This window comes from Hoplias malabaricus, chromosome 1 (assembly GCF_029633855.1).
Source record: "Hoplias malabaricus isolate fHopMal1 chromosome 1, fHopMal1.hap1, whole genome shotgun sequence".
NCBI lineage: Eukaryota > Metazoa > Chordata > Actinopteri > Characiformes > Erythrinidae > Hoplias > Hoplias malabaricus.
The window spans coordinates 1479600-1498899 of NC_089800.1; the positions used below are offsets into that span (position 1 = coordinate 1479600).

A 19300-nucleotide genomic window follows, 5' to 3' on the forward strand; every position below is an offset into this window, starting at 1 on the left:
ATAGGTTTCTAATGCACCTTTAATTAAATATATAAAATGTAGCAGGAGACAAAAGTGATGTGAAAGTTGTTTGGTATAGAAGTTAGCGATGTGCAATAGCTGTGTGCTGAATTACATAAAACCCCTCTCTGAACTATCAGAAGTATGTTATTGAAATAGAAACACAATAACGAAATATGATTTTAATTCTAATAACAATATTAACAGGAATTGTTGTTTTACATTCTCTGATAAGGCAGATCTCTGATAGAGCAATGAAATCCTGCACTAAAACACAGTGATGTTGTTCATGTATATTTTTTCCCCCTCAAGAAGTGTGTTAGCGCTCCCTTTCTTAGCTTAAGGCATACCCATGTGAAATTAACAAGGCTACAATGAATCTCAAAATTGAGAATAAAACACAAAAACAAAACAACATTAAAAGACAATTGTACAAGAAAGAGTCGAGAGGCAAAGACTGGTCACGGAAATGTGTTATGGCTTAGCGGCTAACGTCACCCACAATTAGCTACCTCAGTGTAGTTATGAGGTTAGCTAATTTAAAGTTCCTTTTTAAAAATTTAATTCACAATTCTCCAATTACAAATATTTTAAATTAGACAAGACTTGGGTGTTTGGTAATTTGGTAAAGACTTAGGTGTTTGGTAATTTGGTAAAGACTTAGGTGTTTGGTAATTACCTCAGGTTTACACTGTAGCTCCGATGCTAACAAACACAAACATCAGACTTTTCCCCCCTCAAACTGTGCCAAGCCTTGAATGAGTGCTTTCTGACATGGAGTGACACACTACTACATAGAAATACATTCATATTGATGTTTGAGTTCAATATAAAACAAGGATTGTTAGCTACAGCTTCTGTGGAAAAACTAAGAAACACGTCTTTGTCAATCAATTTCATCCTGGGTTAATTTTCATAAATTGGATTTCTCAACCAATATACTACTTCCAAACTTTTGGTCCCAACGTGTTGTGGTTCAAAGAATAAATAAGTCTCAAGTTCTAACTTTTCTAATGATATTGCTGGACCACAGATTAAAAAAAGAGAAAAACTATTGATTGAATCAGAGAAACAAACAATGGAAGAAATTGTCAGACATTAAAAGACAGTTCAACCATTGAAGACGTGTCTTCTGAGGTTAGCTTTATAACCTTGTAGGATCCTTCAGTGCACGACTGCCACGTGGTGGATACAAAGGCATTTTCAGAACAGTTACAGAATCATATTCTGAACACAGATTTGGCAAAATACTGTAAGACATTAATCAGCCATTAACATAAAACCATTCCATTAACAACATACATATAGCTACAGCACACCTGCATTAGCCTTTCATGACTGACAAAAACACACACTCACTAATATATATATATATATATATAGCTTATTCCAATGTCATCTCACTGCAGCAAGTTGTATGACAACTGATGCTGATTAAAATACGTCTCGACTGTTTGTGTGTTCATCTGAGGCTTTTGTAGATGTCATGTAGCCGTATGAATGCTGATCCTCCTTTAAATGTCATCATAAAACATTACAAGTCAATTTAATATATTACATTTTGTCCATTTGTTTGAAAACGGCAGCTCCCTTTCACATCGCTTGAACGGACGACAATGGTCCAACTTATTTCATGACTGAATATTTGCAGTGGTTCCACAGTTTAACATGCAACTACATCATAAACAGAGCTGTTGTGGCCGGGACCTAAGCTGAAGCTCAGTGTTAAAGGGTTCTGGGGTCTGGTACCTAGCCCCAACATCCTCCACCAGTAGACCTGGAAAACCAGCAGCTGATTCTTTATGTAGCTGAAGCTATAAGCTAGTTACAGCAGTCTAGTAGAAAATAAATAAGACCAGCCTAGATAAATAATTATACTCTTATAATGCTAAACACAATATAACGGAACACACCTCAAGATGATGTTTGAATATCTGAAATGTTCAGTGGTGTGTTTTTATTTTTTTACCATGTCACCCACCAATCACCTTCTAAAAACAGTACGTTTTTGAATTTCCAGTTCACCTTAAATAGTGCAGCAGTTGTATTACAGCTCCTGATGTGTGAGCACCTTAATGACTTTTTTGAACCCATTCTTGATGAGCAGTTTTGATTTTAGAACATTACTGCTGCAACATTTAAGGTGGAATGGAAAACTTGAATAAGAAACAAACTCATCCTGTGTTGAAACTGCTGCTCCTTTAAATAAGTTACATGTCTTGAATTGCTGCTGGTTTCCGGGTCTGAAGGCATAAGAGCTGAAATATAGTGCTCCGTTCTGTCCAGCAACCTGGTCCTCCTGTGTAACTACAGTGTGGAGAGCAGCGAGTGTGTGCAGTTTTGAGTCTGTTTACGTCTGCGTGCAGTCAACGCACTTCTGTCTAGGACACACACTCCTGAGGCCCCGCTTGGCCCCTGCTTTTCTTCCTCCTCCTCCTCCTCCTCTGTCTCCTATTCATCTCTCTCTCGCCTTTCCTCAGTCTGGGATTTCTGATGAAGATGATGGTGAAGACGAAGGTGACCTCAGTAAAGGCTCCAGCCCTGGCGCAGACGAGAGTAAGGGAGGAGTGAAGATGAGGACGAGGACGAAGAGTCAACGGGACCCAGCTGCTTTCCACACACGCAAACTCAGTCCATCTTCTCCTTCTGCACTAGCTTCGGCGCATCCACAAAGTCTCGGCCGTTGAAGAGGATGACCCCGAATGTCACGACACTCGCCGTGCCCCAGAACAAAACGTATGCCAGCGTCTCCGTCCACGTGTCACCTGCGGAAATGAGAGAGACAGCAACCTGTAAACGTAACCCTTCTCAGCTTTGGCTGCTACTCAACAAATTCCAGGTAAATGCTTGCTTTTAATCACCACGATCACATCTTATAGTAAACACGGACGACTCCAAACCAGATACATTTGATCGTAAATATTCCTCTAATTAAAAAAACTGATCAGCAAATAAAATAGAGCTATTTAAGACCAAAAATGTCAGAATAAATCATAACAGGAGCTCTTACCGGCCATGAGGAGACAGATAATGCACATAGAGAACGCCACCACCATGATAATCGGCAGCTGAGGAAGAGAACACAAATCACGCAAAAAAGAGCGTCACAAAATTGAACAAAAATAAAAACAGGGGTTGGACAATGAAAGTGAAACACCTGGTTTTAGACCACAGTAATTTATTAGTGTGGTGTAGGGCCTCCTTTTGCGGCCGATACAGTGTCAGTTGGTCTTGGGAATGACATACACAAGTCCTGCACAGTGGTCAGAGGGATTTGAAGCCGTTCTTCTTGCAGGATAGTGGCCAGGTCTCTACGTGATGCTGGTGGAGGAAAACGTTTCCTGACTCGCTCCTCCAAAACACCCCAAAGTGTCTCAATAATATTTAGATCTGGTGACTGTGCAGGCCATGGGAGATGTTCAACTTCACTTTCATGTTCATCAAACCAGTCTTTCACCAGTCTCGCTGTGTGTATTGGTGCGTTGTCGTCCTGATACACGGCACCGCCTTCAGGACACAGTGTTTGAACCATTGGATGCACATGGTCTTACTGGTGCAGTGTGGAGTTAATGAAGATTGTCCACCAGGCTGCTCCAGTTTAGCCCTGACACCTCCCACACTACAATCACAGGTGTTTCACTTTCACTGTCTAAACCCTGTAAGTGTATGTTTCGTGTAAAATAGCCTTCAGTTATTGCCGTATGTCTCTGTCTTACTGTGAGGAACTTCCAGTCTTTGTGTTCATGGAGGGGTGTGTTCATATCGACCTCATCCACTGCATAGTTCCCTAAGAATAGGTCGATGGAGTCCTGCGACAAAAAGGAAACACTGAATTTAGGATAGAGTCTGGAGACACCAGTACGTAGCGATTTGTTTCCTGAAGAATCAGATTAATCTCTCAGTGGACTGTAATATACCTGCTACTAAAGTGACTCTGTTTACCTGTCTGAATCCGTCAGAGAAGTTGTTTTTGTAATATCTGATCATCGAGTTCCAGCCGTCCATCAGCAGCCCCCACTGCGTCCTCTTCCCTGTCCTTAACACACATGAGTTAATCTGTCAATCAAATACCATTCACAGACCTGTGCTTCACATCACCTCTCCCTACGTTTATCACCTCTCATCAGCTGACACACGGAGGGCATCATGTCGAGAATGTGACCAGAAAACCATGAGTCAGATTGAGACAACTACAAACAAATGGACATTCACGATCTCTTTGATTCCTGCTTATGGTCACCATCATAGACCCCACTCTCTGATCGGTAGCTTACCGCGTAAAATCCGTCTTCAGCGCTCCTGTACCAGCGTACTGTTTAGCACAGGCATTAGCATTGTCAGCCCACGCTGGGGAGAGAGAGAGAGAGAGAGAGAGAGAGAGAGAGAGAGAAAGAGAGAGAGGGGGGGAGAGAGAGAGAGGGGAGAGAAAGAGAGAGAGAGAGAAAGAGAGAGAGAGAGAGAGAAAGAGAGAGAGGGGGGGAGAGAGAGAGAGGGGAGAGAAAGAGAGAGAGAGAGAAAGAGAGAGAAAGAGAAAGAGAGAAAAAGAGAGAGAAAAAGAGAGAAAGAGAGAGAAAAAGAGAGAGAGAGAAAAAGAGAAAAAGAGAGAGAGAAAAAGAGAAAGAGAAAGAGAGAGAGAGAAAGAGAAAGAGAGAGAGAGAGAGAGAGCCTTATCCATTATTTGAAATACTGAATCTGACTGAGGTCCACTCATTAATGCTGTTGTGGTTTTATCATCTCACCATTTTTGTAAACCTTTTCAAAATCAGTTTGGTCTTCGATCCTTTGACCGACGTGCAGGACCCCCATTCTCTGCAGAAAGAGGCAGGAGAGAGTTGTAGATATGAACAGAACCAGCGGCACCAGCACAAAGACATTGGGCATTTCCACAAACCTATAACTCAACGTACGAATACATTTCGCTGGTCGTTTATTGAAGAAGCCATAAGCAATCCCAGATGTGGTAATGTGCAGTTACCTTCAGGCTCAACAAAGTGTTGTCTACTGTAATCAGAGGAGAGCGGTCTGACCTGTAGCTGAGACTGTAGAGAGCGTCTGGCCAATAGACTCTGGACCACGTTGGTTCGGTCCAAACAGTCCATACAGTTGCTGCGGAACGTCCCCTCCTGTTGGACTTGGACCGATCCATCTGCGTCTACCAAGAAATAGCTTCACACACACACACACACACACACACACACACACACACACACACACACACACACCTTATTTTTTGTTATATCTTTGTTCGCTAATCTGTTCGCTGCTACTGAGCGTTTCTGAACTGTTTTGTAAAATCCGTACCCGAACTCCTCCTGTAAATCTGCCACCGTGTCGACCAGTATCTGCAGACGATGCCATCTCATCCGGCTGCACTCTTTATGGAAGTCAAATGCCACGTACCTGCAGCAGAGACGACTTTATTCACTACGGGACTCTCAGATAAAATCACAACATCCTCAACGTTAACATCTGCCTCATTCACTCACTTGATCATGCCGTTACCGAGGTTCTCCACCATTTTGGCAAATGCCAGCTCTAGAGGCTTTTCAGAGCCTTTCTGGTTGATCTAGATCAAAGAAAAATAAATACATTAGCAACCACAATAACCTTCAGGCTTCGATCACAGAAAAGTGTTGGTGACAGAAATGCGCAGCTCGTACCAAGTTTAAAATGACTTGTTTGCCGTAGGTTATGATCTGAGAGTCAAAATGTCTCTGGAAACCGTCCAACTGTGGCACACAAAGAACAGGATTCTTACTTTAACAGTGAACAAACTCTGGGGTCACAGGGTTAATATAAAACCAGTTCATCTGCAGATACATCAACACAACGGTGTAAAACGTATTGGATTTGGACGAATAAATACTAAAAGGTTTAAAAGTGACAGCTCACGTGATTGCTGGACTTGCTGATCTGGGGTTTGGGTTTGTATTTGAGGTTTGGACGCTGAGACCAGTAGAAAGGAATAGAGCCTCGAGTCTGGAGTTCAGGGGAGAGACGGTTGCACAAATGTAGACCGTGAGACACAAGTGTTTATGGAGAATGTTGGTTTTCAGAGACTCACCTGTACAAACGAAGCCTTGCCGCCATTAAACTGAACAATCTGCTCTGTTTCCACAAAGTTGGCAGCATGACCCTCAGAGTCAATCCCTGGAAAAACGACAAACAGATTCAAACCTAACTGAAGTGAACGGTTTTGTTTGCTCCAACTCACCTAGCTCAGGGGTAACGGATAGTTTTGGACTGGTTGGTGCTTTTTGAAAATCAGATTTATGAGAATATTTAATTCATAATTACAGAATGATAGAGGACACAGGTGGATTATGGGTAAAGCAGTCAAAGTACAGCACCTCTGACGTAGTAGCGCACTCCGGCTCGGAAGCAGCTCCGTCTGGAAATCAGGTTCCATTCAAAGACTTTACCGTTGATGCAGCAGGACTTCATGGCGATGACTTGGGGACAGCAGTTAAGGAGGAAACAATCAAATCTAAAACATTAATGTGAATAGTTTTAAATACTGAGCTTCTCAATCAGAAACTTCAGAATAAGGATGCACACAGTTTCACTGATGCAAAGCACCACTCAAAGCAGCAGAAAGTACTGCAAAGCTATTGCGCACCTTGTGGGAAATGTTAACCTGAGCGAGTGAGTTCACTCAGCTTTACACTGCTGTAACTCACTCGCTCATGTTTAGCAGGTATAAAATTTCCCTCAAGGGGGCAGCAGATATAAAGCTTTTACATTTTTAAAAATCTGAGCATTTGTTGCCCTTCACTGGCTACATTTATATGCAATGATTTCCTGTTTGATTTCCAGGGCATTAAGTGCGTTGGACATTATCCCAGTAACAGGCACCAAATCTGGACAGTCACCCGCAGCGGGAATCGAACCCACAGCCTCCAGGACCCTGGAGCTGTGTGACTGCGACTCTACCTGCTGCGCCACCGTGCCACCCCACCCATAAAACACTAATGCTTAAATATTTTTTTCCAGGTTAAAAGGTTCTTGATTGAAAACCAGTTGTTTATAAGATTTTAAAATAAGCTTGTTATAAATAACGCAAATTTTTATAACACAGCCCTGTAATGGCAGGACACTCCTGTTATTCATCTCTCAGAGTTGTGCAAAGGCTTCCTTAAAGACTGATAACCGTTCCTGTTAAAGCTCCTGTTGAAGCCACGCCTGTAAACACAACAAAATGTAAGCTCCTGGATCACTGCAGTTTAAGGATACAGCCATGGATGACAGGGCAGGCGAACCTGTGCAGCTGTAACAGAAAGCACAGAGTTAGACGTCGATTGTGAGGTTGAGTTAAGGCTTAAAAGCCTCCTTCCGTTTCTAATCCAGGTGTATCCTGAGTGAATAAGTGGTCAGCACCGTGCCGAATATTTCAGCTCTGAAACTGCAGCGTTACAAACACAGTCTCAGAAACAGATTCAGACAGGCAGGGTTTGTGATGTCACACAGCCAAGCGAGGGGGACTTTATGACCAGTGTCTATCTCAATTATTCAGTATTTACTGTAAGTTATATGTCACTAATATTAAGTATTGAGTAATAACTATAACTTTTTGATATCAGTGCTGAATTGTTCAGTAAAATCTATAAATACTATGACTTACCAACTATAAATAATTCTGTAAATAAGATTAAAAATATGTAAAGAACAACTGATTCTAACTAAAAATAACAAATTTAAACAGGTCTTCCTTAAAATGCTGTTTACCTTTTACCTAACAATGAATTAATAGAAACAATAATCAATTTTTTTATTCTACTAAAGTTATTTAGAGTGTAATACTGTACCTCCGGCTGTGCGCTGAAGTCTCGGAGGAGGTGGCCATTCCAAACGAACCTCTGATCTGCCTAAAGACCACCAAAAATATAAAAGGGGATTCAAACAGAGATATTGTTTGCTCTGCCTCACACTAGGACTGGATAATATACCAGGGATGCACTGAAAATTACAGAAAATTGGTCTCTTACATGAAATTAAAAAGGTAAAGAGGCAAAAATCAAGGCTGTCCAACTCCCTTTAGGCGATGGATCACAGTGTACTCAGTCAAATTAGTTGTGGGCTGGACCACATTATTCATTTTAGCAACTAATAACTCATCAATAGCTTCTCATAGATGTTCATTCATTCATTCATTCATTCATTGTCTGTAACCCTTATCCAGTTCAGGGTCACGGTGGGTCCGGAGCCTACCTGGAATCATTGGGAGCAAGGCAGGAACACACCCTGGAGGGGGCGCCAGTCCTTCACAGGGCGACACACACTCACAACTACAGACGCTTTTGAGTCTCCAATCCACCTACCAACGTGTGTTTTTGGAGCGTGGGAGGAAACCAGAGCACCCGGAGGAGACCCACGCAGAAACAGGGAGAACACACCACACTCCTCACAGACAGTCACCCGGAGGAAACCCACGCAGACACAGGGAGAACACACCACACTCCTCACAGACATTCACCCAGAGGAAACCCACGCAGACACAGGGAGAACACACCACACTCCTCACAGACAGTCACCCGGAGGAAACCCACGCAGAAACAGGGAGAACACACCGCACTCCTCACAGACAGTCACCCGGAGGAAACCCACGCAGACACAGAGAGAACACATCACACTCCTCACAGACAGTCACCCGGAGGAAACCCACACAGACACAGGGAGAACACACCACACTCCTCACAGACAGTCACCCGGAGGAAACCCACACAGACACAGGGAGAACACACCACACTCCTCACAGACAGTCACCGGAGGAAACCCACGCAGACACAGGGAGAACACACCACACTCCTCACAGACAGTCACCCGGAGGAAACCCACGCAGACACAGTGAGGCGGTGTACTAGGTGGTGTTTTCTCAGGTTGTGTGTCAGTATTTCCATTAGCCCTGCCCTGCTGCTGTGTGAATGACAATAAAGCCATGCCCATCTCACCCTCTCCAGAAGACTCATCTCCTGGAACTCTGGGCTGGTGTTTGCGAGCCGCTGCAGCGTGTGTGTGAGGTCGTAGTCGGTTGCGAAGTAAAACCCGTCCGTGTTCAGGACACTGTTGATCATGGAGAGGAACGTCTTGTTGTCCTGCATCTGAATAAAAGTCAAATTAGATCACATCTGTTTATTCAACACCTCCATGTACCTCCTTCTGTCATTTGAGCAGAGAAGGCCACACTTCTGCATTCAACTCTGCAGTGTGCCGTCTGTGTAAGAAATATTCAGAAAATTATTCTCCCACACACAGCAGAGCACTGCAGGAGAATGAGAGGTTTGGTCTCAGCTCAGAGAACCGAGGACCACTCAACAGCCGCATACACATTAATCTCACGGAGACACCGCCGCAAGGCAGTGAGACTGGAAAATGTTGCTAACCTGGTTATCCGTCAGGTGAAGCACTGTCTTTTTATACGAAATCAGATCAAATTCAACAGCTTTCCAAACCGCGTGACCCAGCAGATCTCCCACTTTTCTCTTCTTTGTGATCACGACGAGGTAAACACCTGAAACAGAGGGTGCGGTGGGGTCATCACTATAGTCTCCTCATCAGCATTTCAACCACAAGCAGTCAGACTGTGTTTACTTCTCAGCACTGACCTGCCACCAGTTTTATCGTTCCCATGATGCCACATACCGGCCGAGTCACAGCTGAAGGAGGGATGTCCTTCCTCCCTGTAAAACATACATTAATTTTAAATCAGACGTGTATGGAGCTTTATGACTGAAAATCATAACCGTTTCAAACATTTCCCAGGCGGACACAACTCCCCATCAGTGCATTCTGACAAAAACCTCCCAGTGGGGGCCTTTCAGGGGTTTAATCATATATTCATTTTTTAATAAGCACTTCATCTGGGTCTGAAACAAACCCAGGACAAGGCAAGAGTCCATCACACTCTGGGTGACTGTCTGTGAGGAGTGCGGTGTGTTCTCCCTGTGTCTGTATGGGTTTCCTCTGGGTGACTGTCTGTGAGGAGTGTGGTGTGTTCTCCCTGTATCTGCGTGGGTTCCCTCCGGGTGACTGTCTGTGAGGAGTGCGGTGTGTTCTCCCTGTGTCTGTATGGGTTTCCTCTGGGTGACTGTCTGTGAGGAGTGTGGTGTGTTCTCCCTGTATCTGCGTGGGTTCCCTCCGGGTGACTGTCTGTGAGGAGTGCGGTGTGTTCTCCCTGTGTCTGTATGGGTTTCCTCTGGGTGACTGTCTGTGAGGAGTGTGGTGTGTTCTCCCTGTATCTGCGTGGGTTTCCTCCGGCTGACTGTCTGTGAGGAGTGCGGTGTGTTCTCCCTGTGTCTGTATGGGTTTCCTCTGGGTGACTGTCTGTGAGGAGTGTGGTGTGTTCTCCCTGTGTCTACGTGGGTTTCCTCCGGCTGACTGTCTGTGAGGAGTGCGGTGTGTTCTCCCTGTGTCTGTATGGGTTTCCTCTGGGTGACTGTCTGTGAGGAGTGTGGTGTGTTCTCCCTGTATCTGCGTGGGTTCCCTCCGGGTGACTGTCTGTGAGGAGTGTGGTGTGTTCTCCCTGTATCTGCGTGGGTTCCCTCCGGGTGACTGTCTGTGAGGAGTGTGGTGTGTTCTCTCTGTGTCTGCGTGGGTTTCCTCCGAGTGACTGTTTGTGGTGAGGAGTGTGGTGTGTTTTTTCTATGTCTGCGTGGGTTCCCTCCGGGTGACTGTCTGTGAGGAGTGTGGTGTGTTCTCTCTGTGTCTGCGTGGGTTTCCTCCGAGTGATTGTTTGTGGTGAGGAGTGTGGTGTGTTCTTTCTGTGTCTGTGTGTGTTTCCTCCGGGTGACTGTCTGTGAGGAGTGTGGTGTGTTCTCCCTGTGTCTGCGTGGGTTCCCTCCGGGTGACTGTCTGTGAGGAGTGTGGTGTGTTCTCTCTGTGTCTGCGTGGGTTTCCTCCGAGTGACTGTTTGTGGTGAGGAGTGTGGTGTGTTCTCCCTGTGTCTGCGTGGGTTCCCTCCGGGTGCTCCGGTTTCCGCCCACGCTCCAGAAACACATGTCAAAAGGTGAATTTGCGACTCAGAAGTGTCCGTAAGTGTGAGTGTGTGAGTGAATGTGTGTCGCACTGTGAAGGACTGGCGCCCCCTCCAGGGTGTGTTCCTGCCTTGTGCCCAGTGATTCCGCGTAGGCTCTGGACACACCGCTGCCCTGAACTGGATACAGACAATGTCATTTTTAAAACTAAACAACAGTTACCATAAAATATCTAAATAGCAGGAGAATGTCTGAATTTAAATTTAAATTATAAATGTAAACAAAATGTTTTAAAATGTATATGTACATCTAAATACGTAAGTTAATAAAAATGTAACTTCATGCACTTCTGGACCATCTCTGTTTGTAAGTGTCAGTTTAAAAACAGCAGCTGAAGGCTAAGTATTTGAGACGTAACTGAATGAAGGGTTTGGCCAGGACCTGGCAACCCCAAGTGCTGTATCTGCTCATAACTGTTTCTCTGAGCCTTTACCTATGAGGGTCATCTCTGTGGACACTCTGTCGATAGACAGAACTTCGTTCGCTCCATCATCACACGCCTCGATGTAAAACTTCTCCGGGGTGATGTGTCTGAGGAAGTAGACAAGCAGTAAACATGTAAAAAAAATCTGATCAAGACCACTACTCAGTCACTGCCTTATAAATATGTACACACTGATCAGATCGTTATTTTAACATGGCCTCGTTGTTTCTGTCCATTCCCTCAGCTCCACTGACCACACAGGAGCACTTTGTAGTTAAAATACAGAGTTGAATATAGGCTGTAGTTAAAATATACACTGATCTGTGCATCTGCATACATTTTTAGCCTTCTTTCTGAGTGGATCAGACACAGCAGTGCTGCTGGAGTTTTTAACCCCTCAGTGTCTGGACCGAGAACAGTCCACCGACCAAAAACATCCAGCCGACAGCGTCCTGTGTCACTGATGAAGGACTAGAGGACGAGCGACACACACTGTGCAGCGACAGATGAGCTACTGTCTCTGACTTTACATCTACAAGGTGGACCAACGAGGGAGGAGTGTCTCACAGAGTGGACAGAGAGTGGACACAGGGTTTAAAAACTCCAGCAGCACTGCTGTGTCTGATCCACTCTACACCAGCACAACACACACTAACACACCACCACCACGTCAGTGTCACTGCAGCGCTGAGAACGGTCCACCACCACATCACACCTGCTCTGTGGGGGTCCTGAGCTCTGAGGAACAGGGGGAAAGGTGGGTAATAAAGTATGCAGAGCCACAGATAGACTCCAGGGTGTAAGTGGGTGACCGGAGTGGACAGTGAGTGTAGAAACAAGGAGTAACAGAGAAGACCCTTAAGTAAATAAGTATAACTACAAAACTACAATAAAACAACCTTAATTATAACACAAGCCAGATCGTAAATATAATTATTATTAAGCTAGTTAGAAGTCGTGTAAAGAAGATGCAGTAAGTACTCATTTTATCTCAATAAGGCACATCAAAATACAAGTTGAATGTCTATTAGCAGCTTCTTTTCGAAATTGTCCGTTCCACCTTAAACAGCCCGGCAGTTCCATTCACATGCTGCCGATTTCAGAACGGCACCGCTTCACCATTTAAGGTGGAACGGAAAATTCGAGAATGAAGCAGGCGGAAAACGAGCCAAACTTCAGGCCAGATTCCAGTGCATTCTGAAATTAATATGAGATACGTTTAAGCGCTTTTAAAGGCGATATAACTGTATTAAACTATTAAAATATCACTTACAAGCTCAGGCTGTTATACGTGGTCACCATTGCGCCGACCTTCGTGACGTGTCAGCGGACTGAGCTGCGCGAAGCCAGCAGCAAAACACACAAACACACACGGCTAATTTACACAAACCAGCGACGATCCAAAATAAAAGTCTCACAGGTCCAGAGTTGAGATGGGGTAAACCTTTCACAGTTTAATCCTCTGGTTTAGTTCAGATGGAGGGTGATACCTCACACAGCAGGATTTCTCCTTTTGCCAGCTAAATTAAATCTAAAGTCTCAAGTCTGTCCAATGGGAGCAGAGCTGAAGGAGATACCTATAGGACAGTCCTCAACTTTGAGATTAAGTTAGCTAGCAGTGGAATACCCTCCTTGATTTCTCAGTTTAGCCAGATAAACCCAAAGTCAAGCCTGTTCGATTTGTGTGTTTGAAACAGAGGAGACGTGACCATTTTTAAAATAATTTTTATCATTTATACCTTTGATTTCATGTATAGTATTTATTGATTTACTGATTAACATTCATTCATTGTCTTTAACCCTTATCCAGTTCAGGGTCACGGCGGGTCCGGAGCCTACCCGGAATCACTGGGCACAAAAGAGGAAGTCTTTCACAGGGTGACACACACACACACACTAAGTTGCAAATGTACCTACCGACAGAGGAAACCCACACAGACACAGGGAGAACACACTAAAACCCACAGACTATCACTTGGAGCACTACCTGCACAGTTCAATTCTAATAAACACTGAAATCAATAGATATGTATTCATTTACCGTATTATATTTATTCAACCAGTAATATGTCTAACACAGAGCAGTGTGGTGTAGAGTGTTGTCACAGGAGTTCAGGGTTTGAGCCTCGCCTCTGGTCATGGTCGGTGTGGAGTGGTGTGTTCCGTGTCCGTTGTAGTTGAAGTTTCATATCAATTTTTTTGTTGTTTCCACGTTCCTCCAAGAAAAATACATAGTTACTCTGTATTCAGTTTATGGATTCAGAACTACATGAATGGTACAGGAGCAGTGTAGTTTTTACCACATTGATCTCTGCAGTGGTTTGAAACAGAAAGTGATGAATGGTAAATCTGCCGTTTGCAGCTCTTCCGCCGACGAGAAAATCTGCAGAATTAAGTTCCATTCTCATTCCAACAGCAACTGACTTTTGCTGATTTGTTCATCTTTAAATTTTTACTTCAACGGCGTCACCAGCCAATGACGGACAGCTCTGATGATTGTGGATTCCTAGTGTTGATTCTAAGCTCAGGACTAAGGCTACCCCTGCTGTGCTGGTCTTCTACCAGGTCAGTGTCAGTCAGGTCAGTGGTAGAAGTTTGAATAAATCTCTGGGAACCAACCTTTCCTTACAATCTCTGTATTTTATTGAAAATAAACAAATATCACAGCCGTTTACTCTTTCATAAAATCACACATAATGCTTTACGCAGTGAACTCTTTTCACGCCCTTTTAAGCAAAGGAATTTTGTGTTAAAGACGTCTTGTTAAAATACAAGGACATTTGGGCCTGAGCTGATGGAACCCAGTGAATAAATAAAGGATCAGTATCTGTCGGGTCATCTGTAGCTGGGTCTCCAGTCTCTGAACTTCATGCTGCTGCTCGGCTGCCGTCGCAGGACACTGTCTCCTCGATCGATGTCCTTTGGCTCGTCGTAAACGGTGGAGATGTGAAAATCTGGACGAGGTTTCTTAAGTGGCTGGAAAGAACTGAGCTTCTCTCCGTGATATCTGTGAAGAAATTGACACAATATCGAAATCGAATTTCTGTTTTTCACATTTAATAACTGTGTTTATAATACATTCATCCATTGTCTGTAAGCGCTTATCCAGTTCAGGGCGGCGGTGGGTCCGGAGCCTACCCGGAATCACCGGGTACACACACTGGAGGGGGCGCCAGTCCTTCACAGGGCGACACACACTCACACATTCACTCACACAGACACTTTTGAGTCTCTACGCTCACTGTCCCCTCTCTCAGCTCCAATGTCTACTCCAGTCACTCTGTAGTTATGCATTTACAGACGGTATTCCATCTGTTGCTCTGCATACTTGACCCAGTGGATCAGACACAGCAGTGCTGCTGAATTAATTGTAGAAATATAGCTTGAACCTGAATGGTCAGTGCAGCTGATAAACAGCACAAAGAATAAAGAAACAATGACGTGTTTAACGTAATGGCTATCGGAAAACCGATAAAATAACGCTCACCCAAATCCTCTTTTACAGTTGGGGTCCTGCCCCTCGTTCTCTAAAGCCTCTGAAATCCCGGAGCAACTTTGTCCGAGCCCGTCTCCGTCCCTCCAGCCCTGTTTCTCCATCAGACGCCGTCCTACGCCCTGGATACATACAAACAAGGTAACGGAAACTTGAGCTTGAAGTTCACTATTCAACTCAGCGTTAGGATTAAACCCTGCATTTTTACCTTTGTAAACTTCTCAAAGTTTCCGATTTTTTGGGTGGACGTCTCCTCCAGACCATCCCTCAGTCTCTTCTCATAACGCATTCGAACGTAGTCTCTGGAGTCCTTGTCACCTCCGTCTGACCAAGGAGAGCAAGACAAATGTGTAAAAACCACCAAGACACAACTCAACTTCTAAACTCCCGAGTGCTTATTTAGCGCAGCTCATTAACCACTGAAAAACCAGGACGTTTTTATCCCAAAATGAAGCATTTCAACACACCTTTGTCGTAGTAGACGCTCATGTCAACGTCCCAGTCGTCAGCCGTCTGCTCGTCAAAATCTGCACAGAGGAACGACACAAACAAACACAAGTGACGACGGGAATAAAGAACAGAACCGAGAAGCTGAGGGTGAACAGCTAACGTTCGAAATGAAGTGTTAAAGCAGGAAGGCAATATTTTTATGTACATTAAAAATTACAGCTTCAAAAATCATTGTGATGCTCCACTGCGCTGTAATCGCTACTCCAGGCTCGGCTCTGCAGAAACTGCACTATGTAACATTTGAAGAAGGGTAGGAAACCACCCCAGCCGCCCACCCTTGAATTCAGCAGAGTGCTGTAAAAGTAAAACACACTCTGGAGCAAACTCAACAAATAATAAATAATAATAACGTGTCGAGAGTTAGAAGGGGTTCAAACGACCACAGATCTCTTTTTAAAACCCACAATATTTCAATCTTCTGGCACAAAGCAATAACCAGATATGACTCTGTCACTTAAACCTTTGCTTGTTGGAGGTTGAGGTGACTTCCCTAACGTCCCAAAGTCTAGAAACGTTATTCATTCATCAGACCTCCATACCTCCTTCTTCCTCGTGCCAGAACTGAGCGTCTGTGTAAAAGACGAGTCCTGATCCTCCTTTCTCCCACTTCAGCTCAATCTCCTCCTCAAACAGACGCTCTTTACTGCGCTCCTGACTCGTCACGTCCTCGTGGAGAGCCTCGTGACGCTCCCACTCTTCACACCGGTCATCGTCCTGTAGCACACCGCCATTAAACACAGGTGAGATAAAGAGAATGGACCCCTGTGTGTAACTGTAACTGCACAATGAAGTATGGGATTCAAAGACCAAAGATAAACAGCCCTGGTTCTAAGATTTGGAGGTTTCCAGTTTGACTCACGTCCTCGGGTCCCGAGGGGTCGTCCTCACTCTCCGGCTCGTCTGTGACCAGAGGTTCTCCGGACGTCTGTGGCTTGGGTTTGAGCGTATTCTTCGGCAGTGGAACGGTTCCCGGTCCGGTGATTTCAGCTCCTCCGGCGGTGAACACGCTCTCCTCGCTTGGCCCCATCACTATGCCCCCGCTGCCCTGATAGAGATACGGTACGTTGCCGTAGCGACGGTTGGAGCCTGTTTTGGGGAAGGTGAGACCTAGTTTTCGGATGAGTCTCGGAGGAAGACGACAGGACTGAATCAGCTGCAGGAACACACTCACGGGCGTTCCCACGTTCCCCCTCGGCATCAGGGCCGGGGGGTTCAGCTCCGGGAGAGACTTCAGGTCCGCAGCTGTGAAACTCTCAGAACGAGCCACATGACGCCGCAACTCAGCCTTCGTCTTATAGGGAAACACGTCATGATCTACAGACAGACAGACAGAGTGTGAGACAAACAGACAGAGAGAGAGAGAATCGACATGTTGATTTTAGACAAGACACTCTCCAGGATTCCATCCCAACTCCCTCCCTTCTCTAATGACTTCAAACCAGCTTCAGACGAAGCAGGACAGTGCACAAGAAATTAATTTATACATTTATTCGTCTTCTGTAACCACTTCATCCAGAACAGGGTCGTAGTGAGTCTGTAGTTTACACAGAAACATGGGATGAAGCAGTTTTACATTCTTAGATCTGAATGTGCCTCATCTGCTGCTTCTATTCAAGCTTTTCCCCTGCAAGGTCTTGACTCTACTCGTCTATTCTGCTTCTCCACCAGGTAAATCGGGTCCTGGTTCTGGTTCTGGAAGTGGGTTCTTGTTTAGTCCCTGTTCTCTAGTGGTTAGGAGTAGGATCAGGTAGAGACCAGTGGAGTCTAATACAGTAGACAACATGTAGTGGAAAAGCAGCATGTAATAGAGGCATTGGAGCATCTGAGAAACTGTGACGTCACAGATCTGTGCGGGACCATCCCTGGCCGTGTTGTACAGACCTGTCTGCGGTGAGAGTTTAACGGGGCGGATCACACAGCGCTGTCTGAGCCAGTCTCCCTTAGAGTCGATCCACTGGTTCCCGGAGTACATCTTTATAAATCTCTCACTGTCTCCGTTCTTCACCAGAACCACACAGCAGCAGGAGTACTGCGCTCTCTCTCCGCCTTTATTCCCGCTGTTAATCCCGGCTTTACTGGGCTCCTGGTCCCGGGGCTGTGGGGTGTTATTGTCGGGGTTAATTCCGGGTTTACTGAGCTCCTGTTCTCGGTTCTGTTGTTGTGGTTCTCCCGGTTCTTTAGCCTCGGTTTTCCCCGGGGACTGGAGCCGGATCTCGGGTCTGTGTCTGTAGTGGAAGCACAGAAAGCCTCCGCCCTCGATGAACTGGCTGAAATAGTTCCTTAGGTCCGCGGATCGGAACTCGAGCGGAATGTTATTCACCACCAAATAAACCCCGCAGTCCGCCATTACAGGGTCCTGGAGGAGGGCAGCGCCGCTTTTCAAAATAAAAGTCACGGAAGACTATTAGCTGACTCCACAGTAAAATAAGTTTATCAGCACATCTTTTCACACTTCACTGTCCACTGTCCACTCTCTCAGCTCCACTGTCCCCTCACTGTCCACTCTCTCAGCTCCACTGTCCCCTCACTGTCCACTCTCTCAGCTCCACTGTCCCCTCACTGTCCACTCTCTCAGCTCCACTGTCCCCTCACTGTCCACTCTCTCAGCTCCACTGTCCCCTCTCAGCTCCTGTCCCTTCACTGTCCACTCTCTCAGCTCCACTGTCCCCTCTCTCAGCCCCACTGTCCACTCTCTCAGCTCCACTGTCCCCTCTCTCAGCTCCTGTCCCCTCTCTCAGCTTCACTGTCCCCTCTCTCAGCTTCACTGTCCCCTCTCAGCTCCTGTCCCCTCACTGTCCACTCTCTCAGCTCCACTGTCCCCTCACTGTCCACTCTCTCAGCTCCACTGTCCCCTCTCAGCTCCTGTCCCCTCTCTCAGCTTCACTGTCCCCTCTCAGCTCCTGTCCCTTCACTGTCCACTCTCTCAGCTCCACTGTCCCCTCTCTCAGCCCCACTGTCCCCTCTCTCAGCCCCACTGTCCACTCTCTCAGCTCCACTGTCCCCTCTCTCAGCTCCTGTCCCCTCTCTCAGCTTCACTGTCCCCTCTCAGCTCCTGTCCCCTCACTGTCCACTCTCTCAGCTTCACTGTCCCCTCTCAGCTCCTGTCCCTTCACTGTCCACTCTCTCAGCTCCACTGTCCCCTCTCTCAGCCCCACTGTCCCCTCTCTCAGCCCCACTGTCCACTCTCTCAGCTCCACTGTCCCCTCTCTCAGCTCCTGTCCCCTCTCTCAGCTTCACTGTCCCCTCTCAGCTCCTGTCCCCTCACTGTCCACTCTCTCAGCTCCACTGTCCCCTCTCAGCTCCTGTCCCCTCTCTCAGCTTCACTGTCCCCTCTCAGCTCCTGTCCCCTCACTGTCCACTCTCTCAGCTCCTGTCCCCTCTCTCAGCTTCACTGTCCCCTCTCAGCTCCTGTCCCCTCACTGTCCACTCTCTCAGCTCCACTGTCCCCTCACTGTCCACTCTCTCAGCTCCACTGTCCCCTCAGCTCCTGTCCCCTCTCTCAGCTTCACTGTCCCCTCTCAGCTCCTGTCCCCTCACTGTCCACTCTCTCAGCTCCACTGTCCCCTCACTGTCCACTCTCTCAGCTCCACTGTCCCCTCTCAGCTCCTGTCCCCTCTCTCAGCTTCACTGTCCCCTCTCAGCTCCTGTCCCTTCACTGTCCACTCTCTCAGCTCCACTGTCCCCTCTCTCAGCCCCACTGTCCCCTCTCTCAGCCCCACTGTCCCCTCTCTCAGCTCCTGTCCCCTCTCTCAGCTTCACTGTCCCCTCTCAGCTCCTGTCCCCTCACTGTCCACTCTCTCAGCTCCACTGTCCCCTCTCAGCTCCTGTCCCCTCTCTCAGCTT

General features: G+C 46.2%; 2 protein-coding genes across 2 annotated transcripts; both read right to left on the reverse strand.

Annotated features, from left to right (window-relative positions):
• Positions 1–85: 85 nt before the first annotated feature.
• sacm1lb (SAC1 like phosphatidylinositide phosphatase b) lies at positions 86–12859 on the reverse strand. The gene is made up of 20 exons (XM_066642746.1): positions 12728–12859; positions 11464–11561; positions 9603–9677; positions 9381–9508; positions 8949–9098; positions 7806–7865; positions 7234–7267; positions 6351–6452; positions 6065–6150; positions 5893–5979; positions 5661–5729; positions 5487–5566; positions 5302–5400; positions 5028–5166; positions 4740–4809; positions 4275–4347; positions 3943–4036; positions 3717–3809; positions 3011–3068; positions 86–2765 (listed from the first exon to the last, which is right to left on the reverse strand). The coding sequence occupies exons 1-20, from the start codon at positions 12754–12756 to the stop codon at positions 2629–2631; spliced, it is 1761 nt and encodes a 586-aa protein (XP_066498843.1). The 5' UTR covers positions 12757–12859; the 3' UTR covers positions 86–2628.
• A 1001-nt stretch (positions 12860–13860) lies between these two features.
• On the reverse strand, positions 13861–17932 carry gpatch3 (G patch domain containing 3). The gene is made up of 7 exons (XM_066678028.1): positions 17339–17932; positions 16317–16771; positions 15997–16171; positions 15415–15474; positions 15156–15271; positions 14942–15069; positions 13861–14461 (listed from the first exon to the last, which is right to left on the reverse strand). The coding sequence occupies exons 1-7, from the start codon at positions 17802–17804 to the stop codon at positions 14290–14292; spliced, it is 1572 nt and encodes a 523-aa protein (XP_066534125.1). The 5' UTR covers positions 17805–17932; the 3' UTR covers positions 13861–14289.
• Between the last annotated feature and the right edge of the window lie 1368 nt (positions 17933–19300).